At 55.8% G+C, this 19,134-nt stretch overlaps 1 protein-coding gene across 5 annotated transcripts in view; it reads left to right on the top strand.

Moving 5' to 3' along the window:
- FARP2 (FERM, ARH/RhoGEF and pleckstrin domain protein 2) overlaps window positions 1–19,134 on the top strand; it is a 115,521-nt gene that overhangs the window by 95,667 nt on the left and 720 nt on the right. For 2 of the 5 annotated variants that reach the window (XM_030327895.2, XM_032594567.1), the window contains exons 18-27: window positions 3,198–3,435; window positions 6,056–6,186; window positions 11,559–11,627; window positions 12,216–12,305; window positions 15,868–15,950; window positions 16,698–16,816; window positions 17,167–17,327; window positions 18,241–18,348; window positions 18,579–18,730; window positions 18,993–19,106. In XM_030327895.2, the coding sequence (XP_030183755.1) occupies window positions 3,198–3,435; window positions 6,056–6,186; window positions 11,559–11,627; window positions 12,216–12,305; window positions 15,868–15,950; window positions 16,698–16,816; window positions 17,167–17,327; window positions 18,241–18,348; window positions 18,579–18,730; window positions 18,993–19,062 (1,221 nt within the window). In that variant the 3' untranslated portion in view covers window positions 19,063–19,106. Of the gene's footprint in view, window positions 1–3,197; window positions 3,436–6,055; window positions 6,187–11,558; window positions 11,628–12,215; window positions 12,306–15,639; window positions 15,951–16,697; window positions 16,817–17,166; window positions 17,328–18,240; window positions 18,349–18,578; window positions 18,731–18,992; window positions 19,107–19,134 lie in introns of all 5 variants that reach the window. The other 3 variants (XM_030327892.1, XM_030327893.1, XM_030327894.1) reach the window with 2 other exon arrangements.

The raw sequence follows: 19,134 nt of genomic DNA on the forward strand, positions 1-19,134 counted from the left end.
ATTCCCCTCATGACTGGACAGTGTTCCCCTCAGGACAGCGTTCTCTTCAGGACAACGTTCCCCTCAGGACTGGACTGCATTCCCCTCAGGACAGCGTTCCCCTCAGGACTGGACTGCATTCCCCTCAGGACAGCGTTCCCCTCAGGACAGTCTTCCCCTCAGACCTGGACTGCATTCCCCTCAGAAGAGTGTTCCCTTCAGAACTGGACAGTGTTCCCCTCAGAACAGTTTTCCCCTCAGGATAGTGTTTGCCTCAGGACAGAATTTACCTCAGGTCATTTATCCCCTCAGGACAGCTCTTTCCAGGGGAGTTTTCTCCTCAGGATAGTGTTCACCTCAGAGTTTTCCCTCAGAAAGCATTCCCCTCAGGACAGCGTTCCCCTCAGGACTGGACAGTGTTCCCCTCAGGACAGCGTTCTCCTCAGGACAACGTTCCCCTCAGGACTGGACTGCATTCCTCTCAGGACAGCGTTCCCCTCAGGACTGGACTGCATTCCCCTCAGGACGGCATTCCCCTCATGACTGGACAGTGTTCCCCTCAGGACAGCGTTCTCCTCAGGACAACGTTCCCCTCAGGACTGGACTGCATTCCCCTCAGGACAGCGTTCTCCTCAGGACAGCGTTCCCCTCAGGACTGGACTGCATTCCCCTCAGGACAGCCTTCCCCTCAGGACTGGACAGTGTTACCCTCAGGATAGCCTTTCCCTCGGGACAGCCTTCCCCCTCAGCACTGTACTGCATTTCCCTCAGGACAGCGTTCTCCTCAGGACAGTCTTCCCCTCAGACCTGGACTGCATTCCCCTCAGAAGAGTGTTCCCTTCAGAACTGGACAGTGTTCCCCTCAGGACAGCCTTCCCCTCAGGACAGCATTCCCCCCAGGACTGGACTCCATTCCCCTCAAGACATTCCTTCCTCTCAGAACCAGACTGCATTCTCTTCAGGACAGCGTCCCCCTCAGGACTGGACAGTGTTCACCTCAGAACAGTTTTCCCCTCAGGATAGTGTTTGCCTCAGGACAGAATTCACCTCAGGTCATTTATCCCCTCAGGACAGCTCTTTCCAGGGGAGTTTTCTCCTCAGGATAGTGTTCACCTCAGAGTTTTCCCTCAGAAAGCATCCACCTTAGGATAGTTTTCCCCTCAGGTCATTTTTCCCTTCACAGCAGCGTTCCCCTCAGGGCAGCATTTTGCTCAGGACAAAGTTTTCTTCATAGTAGCCTTTCCTTCTGGGCAGTTTTCACCTTAGAATGACACAAAAGTCAGGATGAAATTCCCTTCAGATCAGGGTTCTCAGGTCACCATTCCCTTCAGGATAGCTTTTCCCTCAGGGCTGTAAAACCTCGGGATGCCTGGGTTGCCCAGTCAGTTATAAGTCAACTCTTGGTTTCAGCTCAGGTCATGATCTTGAGGTTTCATGAGTTCGAGCACCGGGTCAGGCTCTGTGCTGGCAGCACAAAGCCTTCTTGGGATTCTGTCCCTCTCTGTGCCTCCCCCACTCGCACTGTTTCTGTCTCTCTCAAAATAAATACACTTAAAATTTTTTTTACTTCATTTTTTTAAAAGTTTTTTTTAATGTTTGTTTATTTTTGAGAGAGAGAGAGAGAGAGCAAGCACGAGTGGGGAGGGGCAGAGAGACAGAGAGGGAGACACAGAAGCAGGCTCCAGACTCCAAGCTGTCAGCACAGAGCCTGACACGGGGCTTGAACTCACGAACCGCGAGATCATGACCTGAATGAAAGACGCTCAACCAACTGAGCCACCCAGGTGCCCCGAAAAATTTTTTTGAAAAAAGGCTGCAGACCCTAAAGACAGGGTCCCCTTAGTGCAGTTTCCTCTTCAGGACATCAGGACATCATTCTCCTCAGACCCCCTTCCCCTAAGGACAGCATTTCCCTCAGAGCAGTGTTCCCTCAGGACAGCATGAGAGGGAATAGCGTGCTGAGGGCTGGCGCTCCCGATGCCTGCTGACCCATGATCCACAGTTGACCCGTATAGTTGTCGCTGTCCTTGCTGAGCTCACCAGCTGCGGTAGGATGCGCAGGACGTGTCTAGGCCGGCAGTGGGTCTTTGCACACAGGTCTGCTGGCTTATAGTTCAGGTTTTTCCCCCAGACGTGTTAGAGCTCCCTGAAGGGAACGTGCCAAGCAAAGTACAGAGCGACTCTGGGGAGCCGAGGTCGGCGACATGGCAGAAGCAGCGTGTCTTCTCGTTAGGACCAGTTGTCACCGGTGTGGAAGACAATGGGGCCAGCCGTGCTTTCGCTGTTCAGGGGTCTCACTCCGGCTAAACACACCTGGGACAGGTGCCCCACCCACATGCTCATCCTGGCATCCTGCCCGGGACTCAAACCCACTCGTACTGCTCTGGGCTTCCGAGCCCTCATGGCCTCTCGCTGGGCTGGCCGCCGCCCCATCCCAGGCCCGTCCTGCCTTCCGGCCAGTCCAGCCAGACTCCTGACATATTGTAGGCCCCACTCCCAGAAGCCCGGGGGGCCCACAGATCCCTCAGTTCTGTCTTCAGAGAGCCCTGCTCGCAGCCCCTTCTCTTACCCTGAGACTTGTTTGGTTTTCTGAGCCACGTAGCAAATTCGTCATTTCTATCCCAAAAGCACTTGCACAAATTTAAAATCAAAACACGCACAAATCTGTTTGAGGTTATCGTACCACAGACGTTATGTGTAACGTTAGTAAAACGAACTGATTTAATATCGAAACCTTCTAGAAGGTAGAGAGGGACTGGCTGGGATTATCTGTGTAATACTCAGAATCCATACACGTGTGCTTTGATTTGTGCTGTAAGAATATTAGGAGTGATCATTCCCACTCCAACAAGTGGCTCGAACACCCGCTCTGCTCTGCGCGTGGCTGGGACCTACGGCCTCTGCGGGGCTGAGGGCAGAGGGGGTTGGTCTGTTTCCCCGCCGCCCAGCACCACTGTGTCGTGTGACGCAGGTTACGGCCCTCTCAGCCCCAGCCCTTCCTCTGTAAAGTGGGGCTAACACCCCGTGTCCCCTCACCACACGTGGTGGTGACCCTGTGGCTGAGCCCCGCACTCCCGCCCGAGTGCCGTCTGGTCGCATGCGCACCGGCCGTTCTTTTCTGTCTTGCCCCACTGAGGTTTCCGGCTGACCAGGCTGTCCACGCGGGCCCCCCTCTCCCGCCCTCCTAACCTAAGGCCCTCCCTTTTATGCCCCAACAGGAGTTCACCAGCTACTTCCAAAGGCACGATGAAGTCCTGACGGAACTGGAAAAGGCCACCAAACGCTTTAAGAAGCTGGAGACCGTGTACAAAGAGTTTGAGCTCCAGAAAGTCTGCTACTTGCCCCTGAATGCGTTCCTGCTGAAGCCCATCCAGCGGCTGGTGCACTACCGCCTGCTGCTGAGCCGGCTGTGCGGCCACTGTGAGCCCGGGCACCGTGACTACGCGGACTGCCGTGGTGAGTGTGGGCCGGACAGGCGGGAGCCGGTGTGGCCCAGAGCTGGTGTGGACGGGTGCCAGAGGCCCAGCTACGGGGCAGCATGCTGGCTTTCTTACTGGGAACTGGGGAGTGCGTGGCTTCCCCCCTGGGATGGCTGGTCTGGCCGCAGTCCCCTCCCCTCCCGCCCAGCTGCCAGAGAGGTGGGTGCCTGTCCTTTAGCTCTGCCACTCCAGGGCAGGGCTCTTCTCTGCACGTCTGCGCAGTGTAGGGAAGGACTCCGATCGCCTCGCAAAGTCACAGTGGCCTTCTGCTGTGAGGGGTTCCCCCCCCCCCCACCCAAGTCCACTGCCGGTAGAGAGCAGCAGAAAGCTGACCCTTTCTGGCCTTGAAGCCTTGGCTCTAAAAGTCAGGCATTTGAGCCAGCATGGCCCATCAGAAGCTTCTGATATTAATGAGCTTGGTCATTTTTATTTGTGTTAAAGGGACAAAGGAGCATAAACCCAGAGCTTTTAAGCCTACAGACGACCTCTAGTTGTGCGCTTCTGGTGCCAGCCTTTGTGCGAGTCCCCTACTGTCATTGGAAGATGAAAGATTATTTAGCTGGTCCCCACCTAGTCCTGAAGGGAGTAAATAAGATACTTTCTAATGTGTCATAGGACACTGACATCTCCCTTCCTCTTCATTCCAAAAGCAAGGGCTTTCTGCTCGATAAAAGGACAAACTTGTGGGAAATCCTCGCAAGCACATTTAGGGTGATACAAGTACAGAGCGTTTATAAAAGTCCGTTGGCCGTGGGGTGGGCGGTGCCGGCAGGGGAGGCCCCGGCTCCAGGACATGGCAGGGAGGCCAGTGCAAGCGGAGGGGGTGGGGCCCACTCGCTACCACCGGCTTCCCACTTGGTGGAACCCATCCCCGGGCTGATGCGTGAGAGGGCTGGGGTTTTGCTGATGCAAAAACCCAGCAAGGTTGCGTGTCTGAACGTGCTGTGTAAATTGTTAACATGACACAGTGTTGATAAGCCGACAGCCTGGATGGGTTTGCCTCAGAGCCTGGCCATCTCTAGAGCACTGGGAAAGCCATGGACGACACACATGCTTAGCTGACAGCAGCGGTCAAGGCCCCTTCCCACCTGTTCCCCGACCTGCAGGGCTTCCTTGAACCTGTTGGGCAAAAGGGGATCCCTTTAGGTTGAGGCTTGCGTTGTGTTTTTTTATTTTTATTTTGTTAATGTTTATTTATTTTTGAGAGAGAGAGAGACACACACAGAGTGTGAGCAGGAGAGGATCAGAGACAGGGAGGCACAGAATGCAAAGCAGGCTCCAGGCTCTGAACTGTCAGCACAGAGCCCGACGCGGGGCTCGAACTCACAGACCGCGAGATCGTGACCTGAGCTGATGTCAGGCGCTTAACCGACCGAGCCACCCGGGAGCCCCTCGTGTTGTTATTTTATCTTTCATTCAGTAAGGGTTTCCTGAGGGCGCTGCCTGGCACTGGCTCGGGGCCACACGTGTGTGTCTGATCCCTCGACACCACTGTGATTCTGTGGAGACTCAGGCAAGGTGGGCCTGGGGACATCAGTTTGGCAGTGGGTCAGACACGTGTCCCCAGCTTCCACAGCCAACAAAGGTGCGGTGCGAGCCCACGTTCCGGCCCTGTGCTCCATGCACACAAGGCGTCTGAGAGCGAGGGACACCGGCGAGGCAGCCCGCGGTGCACCGGCAGAGCAAAGCAAGCATCCGTGCGCCCCGCGTCCAGACTCAACGGGAGCCCGGCAGCCCAGCAAGGCCGGATGCCGCAGGCGCTCAGGGGCGTGCACCGTCCCTGGGGCTCTCCCAGCGGTTCCTCCGGAGGAGTGGCTCATCAAAGCTCGTGCTTTCTTATCCGATTTGATCCTCTTAAAGCTGTGAGGCAGGGGTGGGCACCCCGCTGGGAGCAACCGACCTGCAGGGGCGGAGCTGAGGGCGCAGACAGCTCCCGCCGTGCCTCTTGGGCGCACCAGGCAGTGGCCAGGCTGTCAGCGGAGGTTCTGGCGGGAGGGTGGAAGCTTCTCTGAGACGTCCCCAAAAGGAAACAAAATGTGGCCGCTCTGCTCTGGCCAAGCGGCTGCTCCCGGTGTGGCCTGGTCAGGGCGGCGTGGTGAAGGCCACCCTCCGTGGCTGCTTTTGTGCTTTGTCTGAATGAGTTTCCCGTCCTGATGATAAACCTTCATATCCATACTGGAACTACAAGACTGGCATGTGTTTCTCGATTCAAGGAGAAAAAGGACAAAGGTTTTGAAGATGCGAATTATTCACCTTTCAACTACAGTAGCTAGTTCTCCGTAAAAAACAAATATGGCCGTGCCCAGAACGGCAGTTATTCACAAAGACCATTCTTCCTGTTTTCCAAGCCGGAGCGTTAGCTAGTCAGTGGTTTGGACGGAACAGGTCCAAATTTCGAGGCATCTGCAGGGACCCCCACGTGCTGTCCCTGGCAGCTGCAAACCATGGACGGCAGTCCCGTGAGGAGTTGGGAGTAGAATGTTCCTTGGGTTAAAACTGCCTTTTAAAATGCCAGTTCCTGTTGCAGAGGTGTGGGTGGAGGGTTCCTCTCATGCCCACCTTCCCCGGTGCCTGTACTGAGGGGTCTCTCCTCACAGATGCCCTCCAGGCCATCACAGAGGTGACCTCCACACTGCAGCACAGCCTTGCCCGGCTGGAAAACCTCCAGAAGCTGACGGAGCTGCAGCGGGACTTGGTCGGCATAGAGAATCTCATCACTCCCGGCAGGGTGAGTGACTTCGAGGAAGTTTTTTGAGATGGTCACCTAATTGTTTGGTTTTTATCCAGTGTAGTTCACAATACGTTGTTGTGTTGGCTTCGTGTGTGCAATACAGTGATGGTTCTGTGCTCCTCACGGTGAGTGGGCTCTCAATCCCCCTCACCTGTTTTACCCATCTGCCCACCCACCTCCCCTCTGGGAACTACCAGTGTGTTCTCTATAGGTAAGAGTCTTTGCGGGGCGGTGGGGGGGGGGGGGCGTTGTCTCTCTCTTTATTTTTTTTCTTTTGTTTCTTAAATTCTACGTACGAGTGAGAGCATATGGTATTTGTCATTCTCTGACTTCTTTCGCTTAGCATGATATTCTCTAGATCCATCCACGTGTTTGCAAATGGCAAGATTTCATTCTTTTTTATGGCTGAGTAATACCCCATCTTATCTATACACCACGTCTTCTTTATCCATTCATCCGTCAGCGGACTTGGGTTGCTTTTATATCTGGGCTATTGTAGATGATGAGGTTGTGAACTTAGAAGTGCAGATATCTTTTCAAATAGTGTTTCCATATTCTTTGGGTAAATCAACCATAGTGGAATTACTGGGTCGTAGGGGAGTTCTATTTTTAATTTTTTGAGGAACCTCCACACTGTTCTCCAGAGTGGCTGCACCAGTTTGCACCCCCACCAGCAGTGCACGAGGGTTCCCGTTTCTCCACATCTTCATCAACACCTATTGTTTCTTGTGTTTTTAAGTCATTCCAACAGGTGTGAGGTAATATCTTCTGGCTTCCATTTGCACTTCCCTAGTGATGAGTGACATTGAGCATCTTTTCTTGTGTGTTGGGATTCCGGTTTCATGTGTCTGTTGGCCATGAGGATGTCTTTGGAGAAATTTCTGTTCATACCTTGGATTATTTTTTCATGTTGAGTTGTGTAAGTTTTTATATATTTTCGATACTAATCCTTTCTCAGATATGTCATTTGCAAATATGTTCTCCCATTCAGTAGATTGCCTTTTGTTTTGCTGTTTCCTTTGCTGTGCAAAAACTTATTTTGATGTAGTCCTAATAGTTTAGTTTTGCTTATGTTTCCCTTGCCTCAAGAGAGATATCTAGAAAGATGTTGCTAAGGCCCATGTCAGAGAAATTATTCTGAAGTTACCTCTTCTAGGATTTTTATGGTTTCAGGCCTCACATTTAGGTCTTTAGTCCATTTCAAACTTATTTTTGTGTATGGTGTGAGAAAGTAGTCCAGTTTTCCCGGCACTGTTTGTTGAAGAGACCATCTTTTCCCCACTGTATATCCTTGCACCTTTTGTCAAAGGTTAATTGACCATATAAGCATGGGTGTATCTCTGGGCTCTATTCTGCTCCACTGCTCTATGTGTCTGTGTTTGTGCCGGTACCACACTGTTTTGATGGCTCCCTCTTTGTGGTACGTCTTGACATCTGGGATTGTGATGCCTCCAGCCTTGTTCTTTTTCACTTCATTGAGTGTAATTGAGACCTGGGTCACATACTGCAGAATTCATCTTTCCAAAGTGTACAGTCCAGTGGTCTTTAGGGTGTCCACAAGGTTGTGCAATCAGCATCGCTAATTCTAGAACATTTTCATCCCCCGTGAAAGAAACCCTGCACCTGTTAGCCACTCCCCTCCCCCGTCCCCAATCCACGGCAGCTACTAATCCACTTTCCGCGGATTTGCCTCTTCTGGACGTTTCCTCTAAGTGGAATCACTGTGTGGCCTTTGCATCTGGCTTCTTTCACTGAGCGTCATGCTTTCGGGTTCGTGTTGTAGCACGTCAGGGCCTCACTCACTTTTGTGGCTGTAAATTCTGTTCTCTGCATACAGCATGCTCTCTGTATCCGTTCATCTGCTGGTGGACTCTTGGGCTGCTCCCCCTAATGGGGACCGTGAGCAACGCTGCTGTGAACGTCTGTCCCTGCCACACAGGTCCATCTGTGAACACGTTTCCAGTTCTCCTGGGTAGACACTTAGGGGTGGAACTGCTGGGTTGTATGGGAACTGGGTTTAACCTTTTGAGAAACTGCCAGTTTTCCAAAGTCTTTCAGAGTTACCGGACAGCTTTACGTTCCCACCAGGGGTGTGTTGGGATTCCGGTTTCTCTGTACCTTGTCCCTGTGAGTCTAGGCATCGGGCTGCTACACAGGGTGTCTCACCGTGGTTACGATTTGCGTTTCTCACACAGCGGATGCCAAGGTTTTTGTTGTGTGTTTGTCGGCCATTTGTGTGCCTTCTTTGGTGAAATGCCACTTCAGATCCTTTTCTCCACCCGGGTTGTCTTTTCGCTGTTGAGTTGTGAGATTCTTTATCTGTTCTGGATACCAGACACTTACCAGAATAGGATTTGCAAATATGCCCTCCCATTTTGTGGGGTGTTTTTTCACTTTCTCAATGGTATCACAACACAGAAGGTGTTGGGTTTTGTTTTTAGGGATTTCTTAAATTTTTTTATTTATTTTTTTTAAATGTTTTTTAATGTTTATTTACTTTTGAGAGAGAGTGACTGTGAGTGGGGGAGGGGCAGAGAGAGGGAGACACAGAATCCAAATGGGGCTCCAAGCTCCAAGCTGTCAGCACAGAGCCCGACACAGGGCTCGAACTCACGGACTGTGAGATCACGACCTGAGTGGGAGTTGGATGCTTAACCGACTGAGCTACCCAGGCGCCCCCAGAGATTTTTGATTTTCACGAAATCCAATTTACCTATTCTCTCTTGGGTTGCTCGTGCTTTAGGTGTCACAGCTGAGACATCACTGCCCAGTCCACAGTGTGAAAATATACGTCTGTGTTTTCTTCTAAAAGCTTTCTGTGTTTCAGCTCTTATATTTGTTAATGTTTATTTATTTTTGAGAGAGTGCATGAGCAGGGGAGGTTACAGACAGAGGATCCAAAGCAGACTCCATGTTGACAGCAGATGGCCCGATGTGGGCTCCAACTCACGAACAGTGAGATCATGTCCTGAGCCAAAGTCAGACGCTCAACCAACTGAGCTACCCAGGCTCCCCTCAGCTCTTATATTTAGATTTGATCCATTTTTAGTTCATTTTTATGTGTGGTGTGAGGTAGGGGTCCCACTCCATTCTTTCCCACGTGGACATCTAGTGTTCCCAGCACCATTTGTTGAACTGTCCATAGACACAGATATGCAGGTTTCTTTTTGAACCCTAGTTCCCTTCCGTGGGTCTACATGTCTCCTGGCTGCTTGCTCCTTGCTTCGCCACTAATGCTTTTTGCTTTGAACTTAGTACTGTCAACCTAAGAAGACGTTTTTAAGGGTTGCATGGGGGATGTTTCTCATCTTAACACAAATTAGACTGTGGTGTGTAAGTCATGTGTCCGTGTTAGCCTTGTTAGAAGGTATGGAGAATGTGGGATCACAAAGAAAAGAAATGAGCTACACTAAAATGTATAGGAAGGGGGAGCCTGGGTGGGTCAGTCTGTTGAGCGTCCAACTTTGGCTCAGGTCATGATCTCGCGGTTCCTGAGTTCGAGCCCCGCATCAGGTTCTGTGCTGACAGCTCAGAGCTTGGAGCCTGCTTCGGATTCTGTGTCTCCCCCTCTCTCGGCCCCTCCCCTGCTCGAGCACTGTTTCTCTCTCTCTCTTTCTCAAAAGTAAATAAAACATTAAAAACTTTTTTACGTACAGGAAGGTTCTGACCTCCTGGAGTCAGGGCTTTGGTTGGTACCCAGACAGCTCTGTGTCCTTTCTCTCCTTGCCACGTGGCTGAGGGTTGCAGCTGGCTGTGAGCTCCTGGAGGTCAGTAGGGCTCTCAATACAGGCTGTTTCTCTCGGTGCTCCACGCAATGGGTTATCGGTGGTGGCCCAGGGGACCGTCACTACAGGGACTGGAAAACCGGGCGGGGTCTCTGTGTGGCCCAGCAAGTTGCTCCACGTCTGGGGCCACAGGGGACTGATGGCAGCTGCTTGGCTCAGCGCCTGGCATGAAGTGGCTGGTCTGCAAACACTTGCTGCCATAGTTGTTTTTAGCCCAAACCTCTAACGTCTTTATGACTCAGGGCTCCTGGTCTCCCTGCTTGCTAAATGCTCATGTCAGAGACAGAAGCCACACCAGAGACGTGAGCAGAGGAGTTTAAGAGCCAGGGTTATTAACTACGAAGAAAGTTGATAATGAGGTACCAGAGGGCCAGCAGGGCCCTGTCGGAGAGGCAGGACGCAATTGCCACCCGGGGCGAGCCTGCAGCGCCGCAGGCAGTGTTTGAGGGAAGGGCAGCCACGGACCTGGGACACGCTCCCCAGAGAACGAGAAGGGGCTGCTGCCCTGCGGCTCCCCGGGGCAGAGGGGGAGGAGCCCGCTGTGTGAAGGGAGGAGCCCTGCAAACAGGACTGGGGGCCGCAGGAAGGGGCTGGGCTCCCCGCTCACCCTCAGCCGAAGAGTGAGAAGAGTGCGTGCGGCTGGGCAGGTGGGTCCGCAGGGGTTCCGCGAAGTCCTTTTACGCCCTCACTCGGTCCATTCGAGGGCCGGGGTCTCTGGCGAGTGCTCAGGGTGTGAGGCTCACGCTCCTGCTTCTCTGAAAGGAATGACAGATGGCAGCAGAATGTCCGGAAATTGTCCAAACCAGAATTCTTCGGAATTACCAGGACCGACCCTTCCCGCCATTGGTATGGGCAGTCAGGCCTGTGTGGACGCCCGAGGGCCTGGGAAGTGCTGCTTCCGGGGCAGGTGGGGAAGTGTGAGGGTGTGCCCGGGGCCTGGTGGTGCCATCAGGCCCTGGCGGCCGAGGCCGCACCCTCTCCTCCTCCGTGGAGGGACAGCCCAGGACGAGTGTGGGCGGCTCCCACCAGGGCCTCATTCCTTTGGGGTGGAAAAGCCTGCGTGGTTTGGGGAATCGTTTCTCCAAATGCCGGTGCCCAGGTGGCAGCTGACACTAATTACCTGTGAACATTTGGTGGGAACCAGCTGTCCCTTCCTGCCTCCCATTCTCAGGCTGCTCTGGCCGAGTTTTTCCTCAAAGCTGAACTCCGGTATCTCTGTGTCTGAACCTTCCAGAAGCTTCCCCTCGACAAGAACAGTGCCCTTTGCATTCCATGAAGGCTCTCAGCATAGCTGGCCGGTGGCGAGACGGGGCTGCAGGTGTTCAGCAGACAGTCTGGGGACCGACTTGGATGCCAAGGGAGGCAGGCGGGGGAGGGGGGGAGGGGAAGGGAAGAGGTCGGAAAAGCATGGAGCGTCCTGGGTAGGAGGGCACTGTCGAAGGGTCGGACGGGGGCCTGTGAGTGGCTCATCCAGATGGGCTCAGAGAAGTATAAATGGTGACATCACCTGGCCCTCAGCCCCGCCAGCACACCACCTGCAGAGGTGGCCTTCGGCACAAATAGGACCTCATCTCTCTCTTTCAGGAGTTCATCCGCGAGGGCTGCCTTCACAAGCTCACCAAGAAAGGTCTGCAGCAGAGAATGTTCTTTCTGGTAGGTGGGGTGGGTGTGGTTGTGTCCGGTGAGCCAGTGCTGAGGCCCAGGCAAGCAGCCCCAAGTCAGACAGGAGCCCGCCTGGGACGGCACAAAACACTCGCAGCGAGGCGCCTGCCTCATTCTGTGTTCTGGGAGCCTGTCTGCAAAGGCCATCAGAAAACCAGAAGATAGAAAAGTCCACATTCCCGTTGCTGCAGGAATGTTCTGCTGAGAGCTGGCTTTGCCTCAGAGAGGCCCTCCCGGCGGGTCCCCTTGATCGGCTCCCTTCCTCCTGCCACTTAGGAGACCCCAGCCTGAGCCACCCTGGCTGAGCCTGACCGGAGGACCAGCCAGAAGTCGCCACCGCCTCCAGCTGGCGGGCACTGGGCATGCGGGCCTAAGAGATCTGCTGCCTCATGTGGTTACCAGCTCGTCAAAATAATCGTGTGACTGAAAAAAAAAAATCCCTTTTTTGCCCCAAATCTCCAGCAAGCTGAGCAAATTTGATAACCACATAAAGGCCCCAGGCGCTGAAGAGGGTCTCTTAAGACATTGAAACCTGTCGCTTGCTTTTAAGCTTCCCGTAATAAAGCCTGTCGTCTTCAGTTCTCAGATATGCTGCTCTACACAAGCAAAGGGGTCACGGGTACCAGCCACTTCCGGATCCGGGGCCTCCTTCCTCTCCGTGGCATGCTGGTGAGTGCCAGGCACCGCGCCGGTGGTCGTTACTATCCCTCCTCACGCTCCAGCCCACCTGCCGTTCCCCTGGGGGCCTGTCCTTCCTTAGACGGCACAATGGGAGACCCCAGTTGGGTGCTCAGGGAATGGGGCTGACCCAGCTCTTGAAAAAAAAAAAACCCGATCCCCTTTCACTGCTCTTGTGCTCATCCCTTCTCACGTGGGCCGTTCTCTTCACGTCGTCTGATCGTTCCTAGTCCTGTCACACGTGCACATGCGCGCACAGCTTCAAAACCGGAAGACAGCACCACCAACAAGTCGTCAGGCTGTAGCTGGGGGCTGGGCTCAGGCCTTCCCTCCATGTTCTAGGAGCTGGCCACGGGAAATGTCGCACCCCGTCTATGCGCCGCCGTAGCGGGCCTGGGCCACCGGTGACCCTGTTGCACAGCGTGCCCTCTGTCCACACCACACACCGGTCAGCATGTCTGTGTCCCCTCAGCACAGGCTCAGCCAGACACTTCAGTGTGGTCTCTGACGAGCCCTTCGTTTTGATGTGACCCAGTTCCCCAGCCTTACCTTTTGTGGTCGGTGCTGTTCGTGGTCTGACGACCCTGCGTGAAGGTCTCAGAGAGGCTCACGCACACACATCGACTCACTGTCCATTCGCCCTTGAGCGTAAACCTGCACTCAGCCTGGACCCCGTCTTTGGGAACAGTCAAGATGGCTGGCCAGGTTCGGGTGTTTGCCACAGAGCTGTGCTGTTGGTCCAGAACAGGCCACACTGCAGTGAGCGTCTCTCCTGCAGCCCCGCCAGCCTCCCGTCCAGGTGCCCACGGGTGGGGGCTCAGACACCACTCTGCTACACTTGCCTGGTCTGCCTCAATTTCCCCACCCTTCTTCGAGGGTGTTTTCCCCTTCCCGGCCCTCCGTGTTCCTGGGCACTGTGCCTCCTTCCACTGGGCACCCGAGCCTGTAACATTTGGTGGTTTTCCCCACCCTCAGCAAAACGGGGCCTGTCCGAACACAGTCCTCTGCCCTCGCTGGAAGCAGACCCCATCTGTTCTAAAGTGTATATTTTTTTTTTAATTTTTTTTAACGTTTATTTATTTTTGAGACAGAGAGAGAGACAGAGCATCAATGAGGGAGGGGCAGAGAGAGAGAGAGACACAGAATCGGAAGCAGGCTCCAGGCTCTGAGCCATCAGCCCAGAGCCCGATGCGGGGCTCGAACTCACGGACCGCGAGATCGTGACCTGAGCTGAAGTCGGACGCTTAACCGACTGAGCCACCCAGGCGCCCCTAAAGTGTATATTTTTTAATTATACTTTCATTATAGAAAAAAATGGAAAATATAAAAATCTCTCATAACTTCGCCACCAAGTAACACGCACTGTTGGCATTTTGCAACCGTGCCCTTCAGGCTTCGTCTGTACGGGAACATTTCCGTGGGTGGCACGGCGCAATCACCTACAAGCTCTTCTGTAACTCGTTTGTTCTTGCTCAGCGCTTCATCCCTAATGTCTCCCGTGCTTGTAATAGGTGGGCTCCGTGCACATTTAACGGAGACGGGCAGTGGACTGGGAGGCCAGACTCTGGCTTTCTGAACTGTTTCCCGACATTGGACATTCTGGCTCCATTTAGTTTTTCGAAATTAGAAATAACCCCGTTGGATTTTGGTCTTTCTACACATCTCTATGCCCGGCACGTGTTGTTCGAGGCTTGGGCACGCTCGTTTTTCTGGCTCCGAATATCAGCGCCACATCACTGCCGGAGCATACGCACGACCCGGCCTCCCACTAAGTGCATCCGAGCCTCTTTCCACGGCGTCGGGGGGCACTGGGCACTCACCCCTCATCCTTCGCAGTCCGGCCAGTGGCGCAGCTTTTGGACGGTCGTGGAGGCTGACGGAGTCCGTGTCTCCTAGAGTCTGGGGCCTCCCCGAGGAGACACGCGGGTGTCTGCTGCCACGGTCTCTGTCGGTCTGTTGGCTCTTCGTACACATTTGTGCCGCATTTTATAGACGCCACCCGCTCGCGGAGGCCACGGATCCCTTCCGCGGCTGGCAAGTCCTGTTTGTCTCGCCTGAGGTTTGGTGTGATCTGGTAGAATTGAAAGTCCACCGGACAGTGATCGTGTCTTCCTCCTGGGACGGCACCTGGCACAGAGGTCCCAACAAATCCTTGCTGAAGGAGGGAATTCAGACATTTTTATAGTCAGATCAGTTCATCCTTTCCATCAGGGCTCCCATCCTTAGTGCGGGCTCAGGAAGTCCTTCCCTGTGCCAAGATCACATCGGCGCCTTTTTGTTCTTCTGATATATTCAGTTTCCTTAAGTCTCCCTCACAAACTGCCTGAACGCGTTTCCTTGCGGGCCGCCAGATGGGGACGTGCCACATCCCCCCTTGCACGCAGCTTCCTTTGTCGAACCTGTTTCTCTCTGACCTCCAAGGCTGCCCTCGTCACGGAAACACTGTGGTCTTCACACTTGGGGTGCCTGCTGGGCCTCCCGTCTCATTTCTCCGGGCCAGCCTCAGTTCACACTGTTCGGTCATGTGGGGGGGTTGCTGTGTTGGAAGCTCCACCCCTTATTCGTCCTCCTTTTTAAAAAGTTCTTTGCTACTTTCAAGTATTTAATTCTTCCAGATAAACTGAGGAATCATTTGGACAAATTCCTTCCAAAAACAGCACCGGGATTTCTAGTTCAATGGCATTACATTTACGTGCTGACTTACAGGGAGACGAACATCGTGACCTTCTCTTGCTGGCCACTGCTCACACTTTCAGATCTTTTGTGTCCTGAGTGAGGCTTGGTGGTTGGCATCGCATGGGCCCCCACACAGGGAAGCCGTCTCTTCGGGGGTGGTCTGTAACCGGCTGGTTCCGGGGAACAGACAGCCGGCCCTCATCCTGAATGCAGAGAGAAGGGGGACAGGTCTTGGCTTCAGAAAGAGAACCTGTGTCATGTTTACGGCTTCCTCCTGTTTCCATGTGAGAGACATCAGAAGTCACACGTTGGATTTTAGCTGAGGTGTATGTGGCATTGCAGAAATGACCGCCCTCCTCCCGACAGGGAGACCTCTGCTGGCCGGCTTCCCAGCGTCAAAGCACCGTTGCATCCCGGGAGCACCCTTCCTCGGTCACAGGACAATTTCTTGTCTGTGCTTTGGGTTTGATTGGATAGTATTTTATTTGGGAGTTACTTCAGTGAGTCACTTAGAACCGTGAGCAGTCCGTTAGGTTTTTCTCTGAAGCTAACTCTGTCAGGTTTTGGTACCAGGTTTATAAAGCGAACTATCCATTTCCCTTTTTGATAATGAAAATGCTCAACATTTTTTCCTGTGCTTGACTTTCAGCTAATAGTGCTGGACCCACCGGTGAGTAGTTCGGTGCCCTGCGGCCCACAGCTCGCCCACCTGGGTGGCAGGTGCCGTGGCCTGGGGATCCCCATGCCCCCTGTAGCCCCTGGTAGTCAGCAGAGATTTGCCCAGCACAGGGCTTCCGAGGCACCTGTGTTGTGCTGCAGGCGCGGGCTCTGCCGGCCCCGGGCTCACTCCACACGCCCGCCTCTTCTCCCGCCACAGGTAGAAGAGGGCGAGAGCGAGCGGTCTGTTCCACACTGTTTCACCATTTGTGCAGCTCAGAAAACAGTCGTGGTGGCAGCCAGGTAAGAATGTTCCACTGTGCACCCAGCGGCCCGGGGCGGTGGGGCGGGGCGGGGGAGTGCTTCCCCGGCACGAGCGAGGTCGTTGTGGGGCGCGTGCCCCCTTGAGCCCTGCTTCAGTTATGTGACCGGAGAGCAGGTTCTCCTGTGGTGGGAAGCGAGTGACCTTTGAGAATGTCCCCACGGAGCGGCCACGGTGCTGCTGAGCTGCCTCGACCAGGGGCAGCCCACGTGGTTAGTGGCACTTAGGTGCCCTCAAGTCGGGGAGGGGCCCGGCCTCCACCTGCCCCCACGGCCGAGCCACTTCCCCCAAATCACCCCAGTGTGAAGGAGGCCTGACCTGAGCTCAAAGGTGAGCAGGCGGCTCACTGCCCTGTAGGGGCCGGGGGTCCCTGGCCCCTTCCAGAGGGGAGGCGTTTCTCCTCCCGGGCGGGCACCTGGCTCTGGGCTTCCACCCCGTCGTCATCGTGTCACGGCTGACGTCAGAGAGCACAGGACACTTAATGCCCCACCAGGAAGCCGTGGCAGCTTAATCATGAACCAGGAACGGGTCTGGTATTTCAGCGGCAGAGACTTGAAAGTTCTGGTTTCGGGAATAAAGTGTCCCTGGAGAAGCCCCCCCTCCGGGCCCTTCACCTCCCAGGGGGGTGTGGCCCTCGGACCTTCAGTCAGAGAAGCCGGCACAGCAGGGAGCCCCTGGTGGCCCGGGTCCTGTGATCCGGGCGCTGAGCCTCGGCCCTCCCCCACCAGCACCCGCCTGGAAAAGGAGAAGTGGATATGTGACCTGAACACTGCCATCGACGTGGCCAAGAGCGGGGGTGACCCGTCCCTGGTGCTGCCGGGTAGCGTGCTCTGCGCTCCTCCCTGCAGTGAGTTCCGGCCGGGACGCCCCCTCGGGGACCCCGCTGCACCTAAGCTTCCCTACAGATCCCTTTTCTTGGTCACAGGCCTCCTGCCGGCCCACAGGCTCTCCCTCCACAGAGGACGGTCCAGGCACCCCGAACACCAGGGGAGAGGTTGGGAGGGGCGCGGGGGGGGGGGGGCCACGAGCTCTCCTGGCAGAAGCACCGCGTGACTGCTCTCCGCCCATTGCTGACCCGGGCTGCAGGCTTCCCTCGTCCCCCAGTCCAGAGCGCTGGACCAAAAGCACCCCCCACCCCCGCCCTACTCGCCCCGCGCTCCCGTTTCCCTCTGAGCAGAGGGCCGACTCCTTCCCCAGGGTCCTCTGAGGAGGTCTCTCCGGAGCAAGAGTCCGAAGACACTCATGGCGCCCACGGGTCCCTGGAGGGGCAGGGCCAGCACCGGGCCAACACCACAGTGCACGTGTGCTGGTACCGGAACACCAGCGTCTCCAGAGCCGACCAGAGCGCGGCCGTCGAGGTACGGCAGCCCCAAGCGCCCTCTGCTTGCGCTGGCTACAGGGGAGGAGGGCTGGACCGGGCAGAGCAGGGGGCCACCAGGCTGCGGGCTGACCGTGACCATCAGGGCTTGTGCAGGCCCACGAGATTAGTTCCGTGCGGGAGGAGCCGGGCGGACGGCGTCCCTGGGGTTCTCCGGAAAGGGCGGTCTCGTGGGGGCTGCCGCCTCCCCTCCCACCTCCATCACCCGGAGCGGCCACTTCGCGCTCCAGCCCTTCGGCCCCCAGGCCGCCTCCCATTCGCTGTGGGTTTTGGGCTCCTGTCGTACCTGAGGCAGAACCAAGTGAGGAAGCCGTCAGAGCCCCGGGCTCCCCCGTCAGCTGGGGCCCGAAAGGTAGGGCCCACAGAAAGGGCAGAGCACCGCCAGCACGCCAGGCCCCACGAGCCCGGGGCGAGGAGTGCGGGCTGAAGGCCCGCACGGTGACGGTGTCCCTGCAGGGCCCTCGTGAGCGCAGTCAGGGTTGCAAGGGAGGGGCGGGGCCGCTGGCCACAGGGGCCATCCTGGGTCAGGACGCCACGCTCAGGGCCAGGCTGTCTTGTTGGGACTGTGCTAACTTGGCTCCACGTGGCCTGTCACAGCATCGGGTTTATGAGGGTCATGGCTGGGGAGGTTATAAACAGGGAAAAGAAACTTCGTGTCCTTCTACTTAGCGCCTGGGACCTCACCCCCCCACATCTGTAAACATCCTTCTGTCAGACTATGAACAGACTGACGACCCAGAGCCCTGGCGAAGGAAGCTGCCGCTCAGCAAAGTGTAGTCAAGGCCACAGCCAAGAAAGCCCTCAGGGGCCGATGCGCGCTTCGGGGTAGCGGGTGCTGCTCCGGGACAGAGTCCCAGGACCCTAACCAGTACCGGTGTCTTTCTTTCCCACAGAACCAGCTTTCAGGGTATCTGCTGAGAAAATTCAAAAACAGTAACGGCTGGCAGAAGCTCTGGGTGGTTTTCACCAACTTCTGTTTGTTCTTCTACAAAACTCATCAGGTAAAGGTGCTGGACGGAGCCGGGGCGGGGAGGCGGCCGTGCCCGTGGCGCTGGCAGACAGCGGCCCCTGCTCCTGGCACAGGAGAGCACGGCCTCCCAGCTCCTCCGCCCGCTCCCACGGGGCATTCAGTCCCGACGGGGAGAGTGGGTTGGGCGGTGGTCGCGGGGCGGGGGGGGGGGTGAGGGGGAGGGGAGGGGGCGCACCCGCCGAGCCGCGTGCCACCTTGCAGGACGACTACCCCCTGGCCAGCCTCCCGCTGCTGGGCTACAGTGTCAGCGTCCCCAAGGAAGCCGACTGCGTCCACAAGGAGCACGTCTTCAAGCTCCAGTTCAAGTCCCACGTCTACTTCTTCCGGGCTGAGAGCAAGTACACGTTTGAGAGGTAATCCTGTGGCAGGCGGCCACGGTCGGCCGCTGTCACCGCGGGTCTCCTGTTGTTACAGAGGGTGCCGGAGGCAGGCGCTCTGAGCCCTGGAGAGAAGGGCTGGGTGCTGCCTCCAGAAGGGCTGGCTGGCCCGTTCGCTCCGTGCCTGGGGTTACCCCTGGGGAGTTATTTGAGCACAAGGCCACTGGTGTGACCAGGGCACAGCCTGAAATCCGAGCGAGCATCTTGGGAGCTTCTGACGGCCCAGCCTCTTCTCCAGGTGGATGGAGGTGATCGAGAGAGCCAGCAGCTCACCCGGGAGGGCCAGGCTCCCCGAGGACGAGGCGTGAAGCCCGCCCTGCCCGAGGAGGGCAGAACCAAGGAGCAGAGCAGGGTCAGCACATCCCCCGTGACTGCGGGTG

The sequence above is a fragment of the Lynx canadensis genome, chromosome C1 (genome assembly GCF_007474595.2).
Source record: "Lynx canadensis isolate LIC74 chromosome C1, mLynCan4.pri.v2, whole genome shotgun sequence".
NCBI classification, from domain to species: Eukaryota; Metazoa; Chordata; class Mammalia; order Carnivora; family Felidae; genus Lynx; species Lynx canadensis.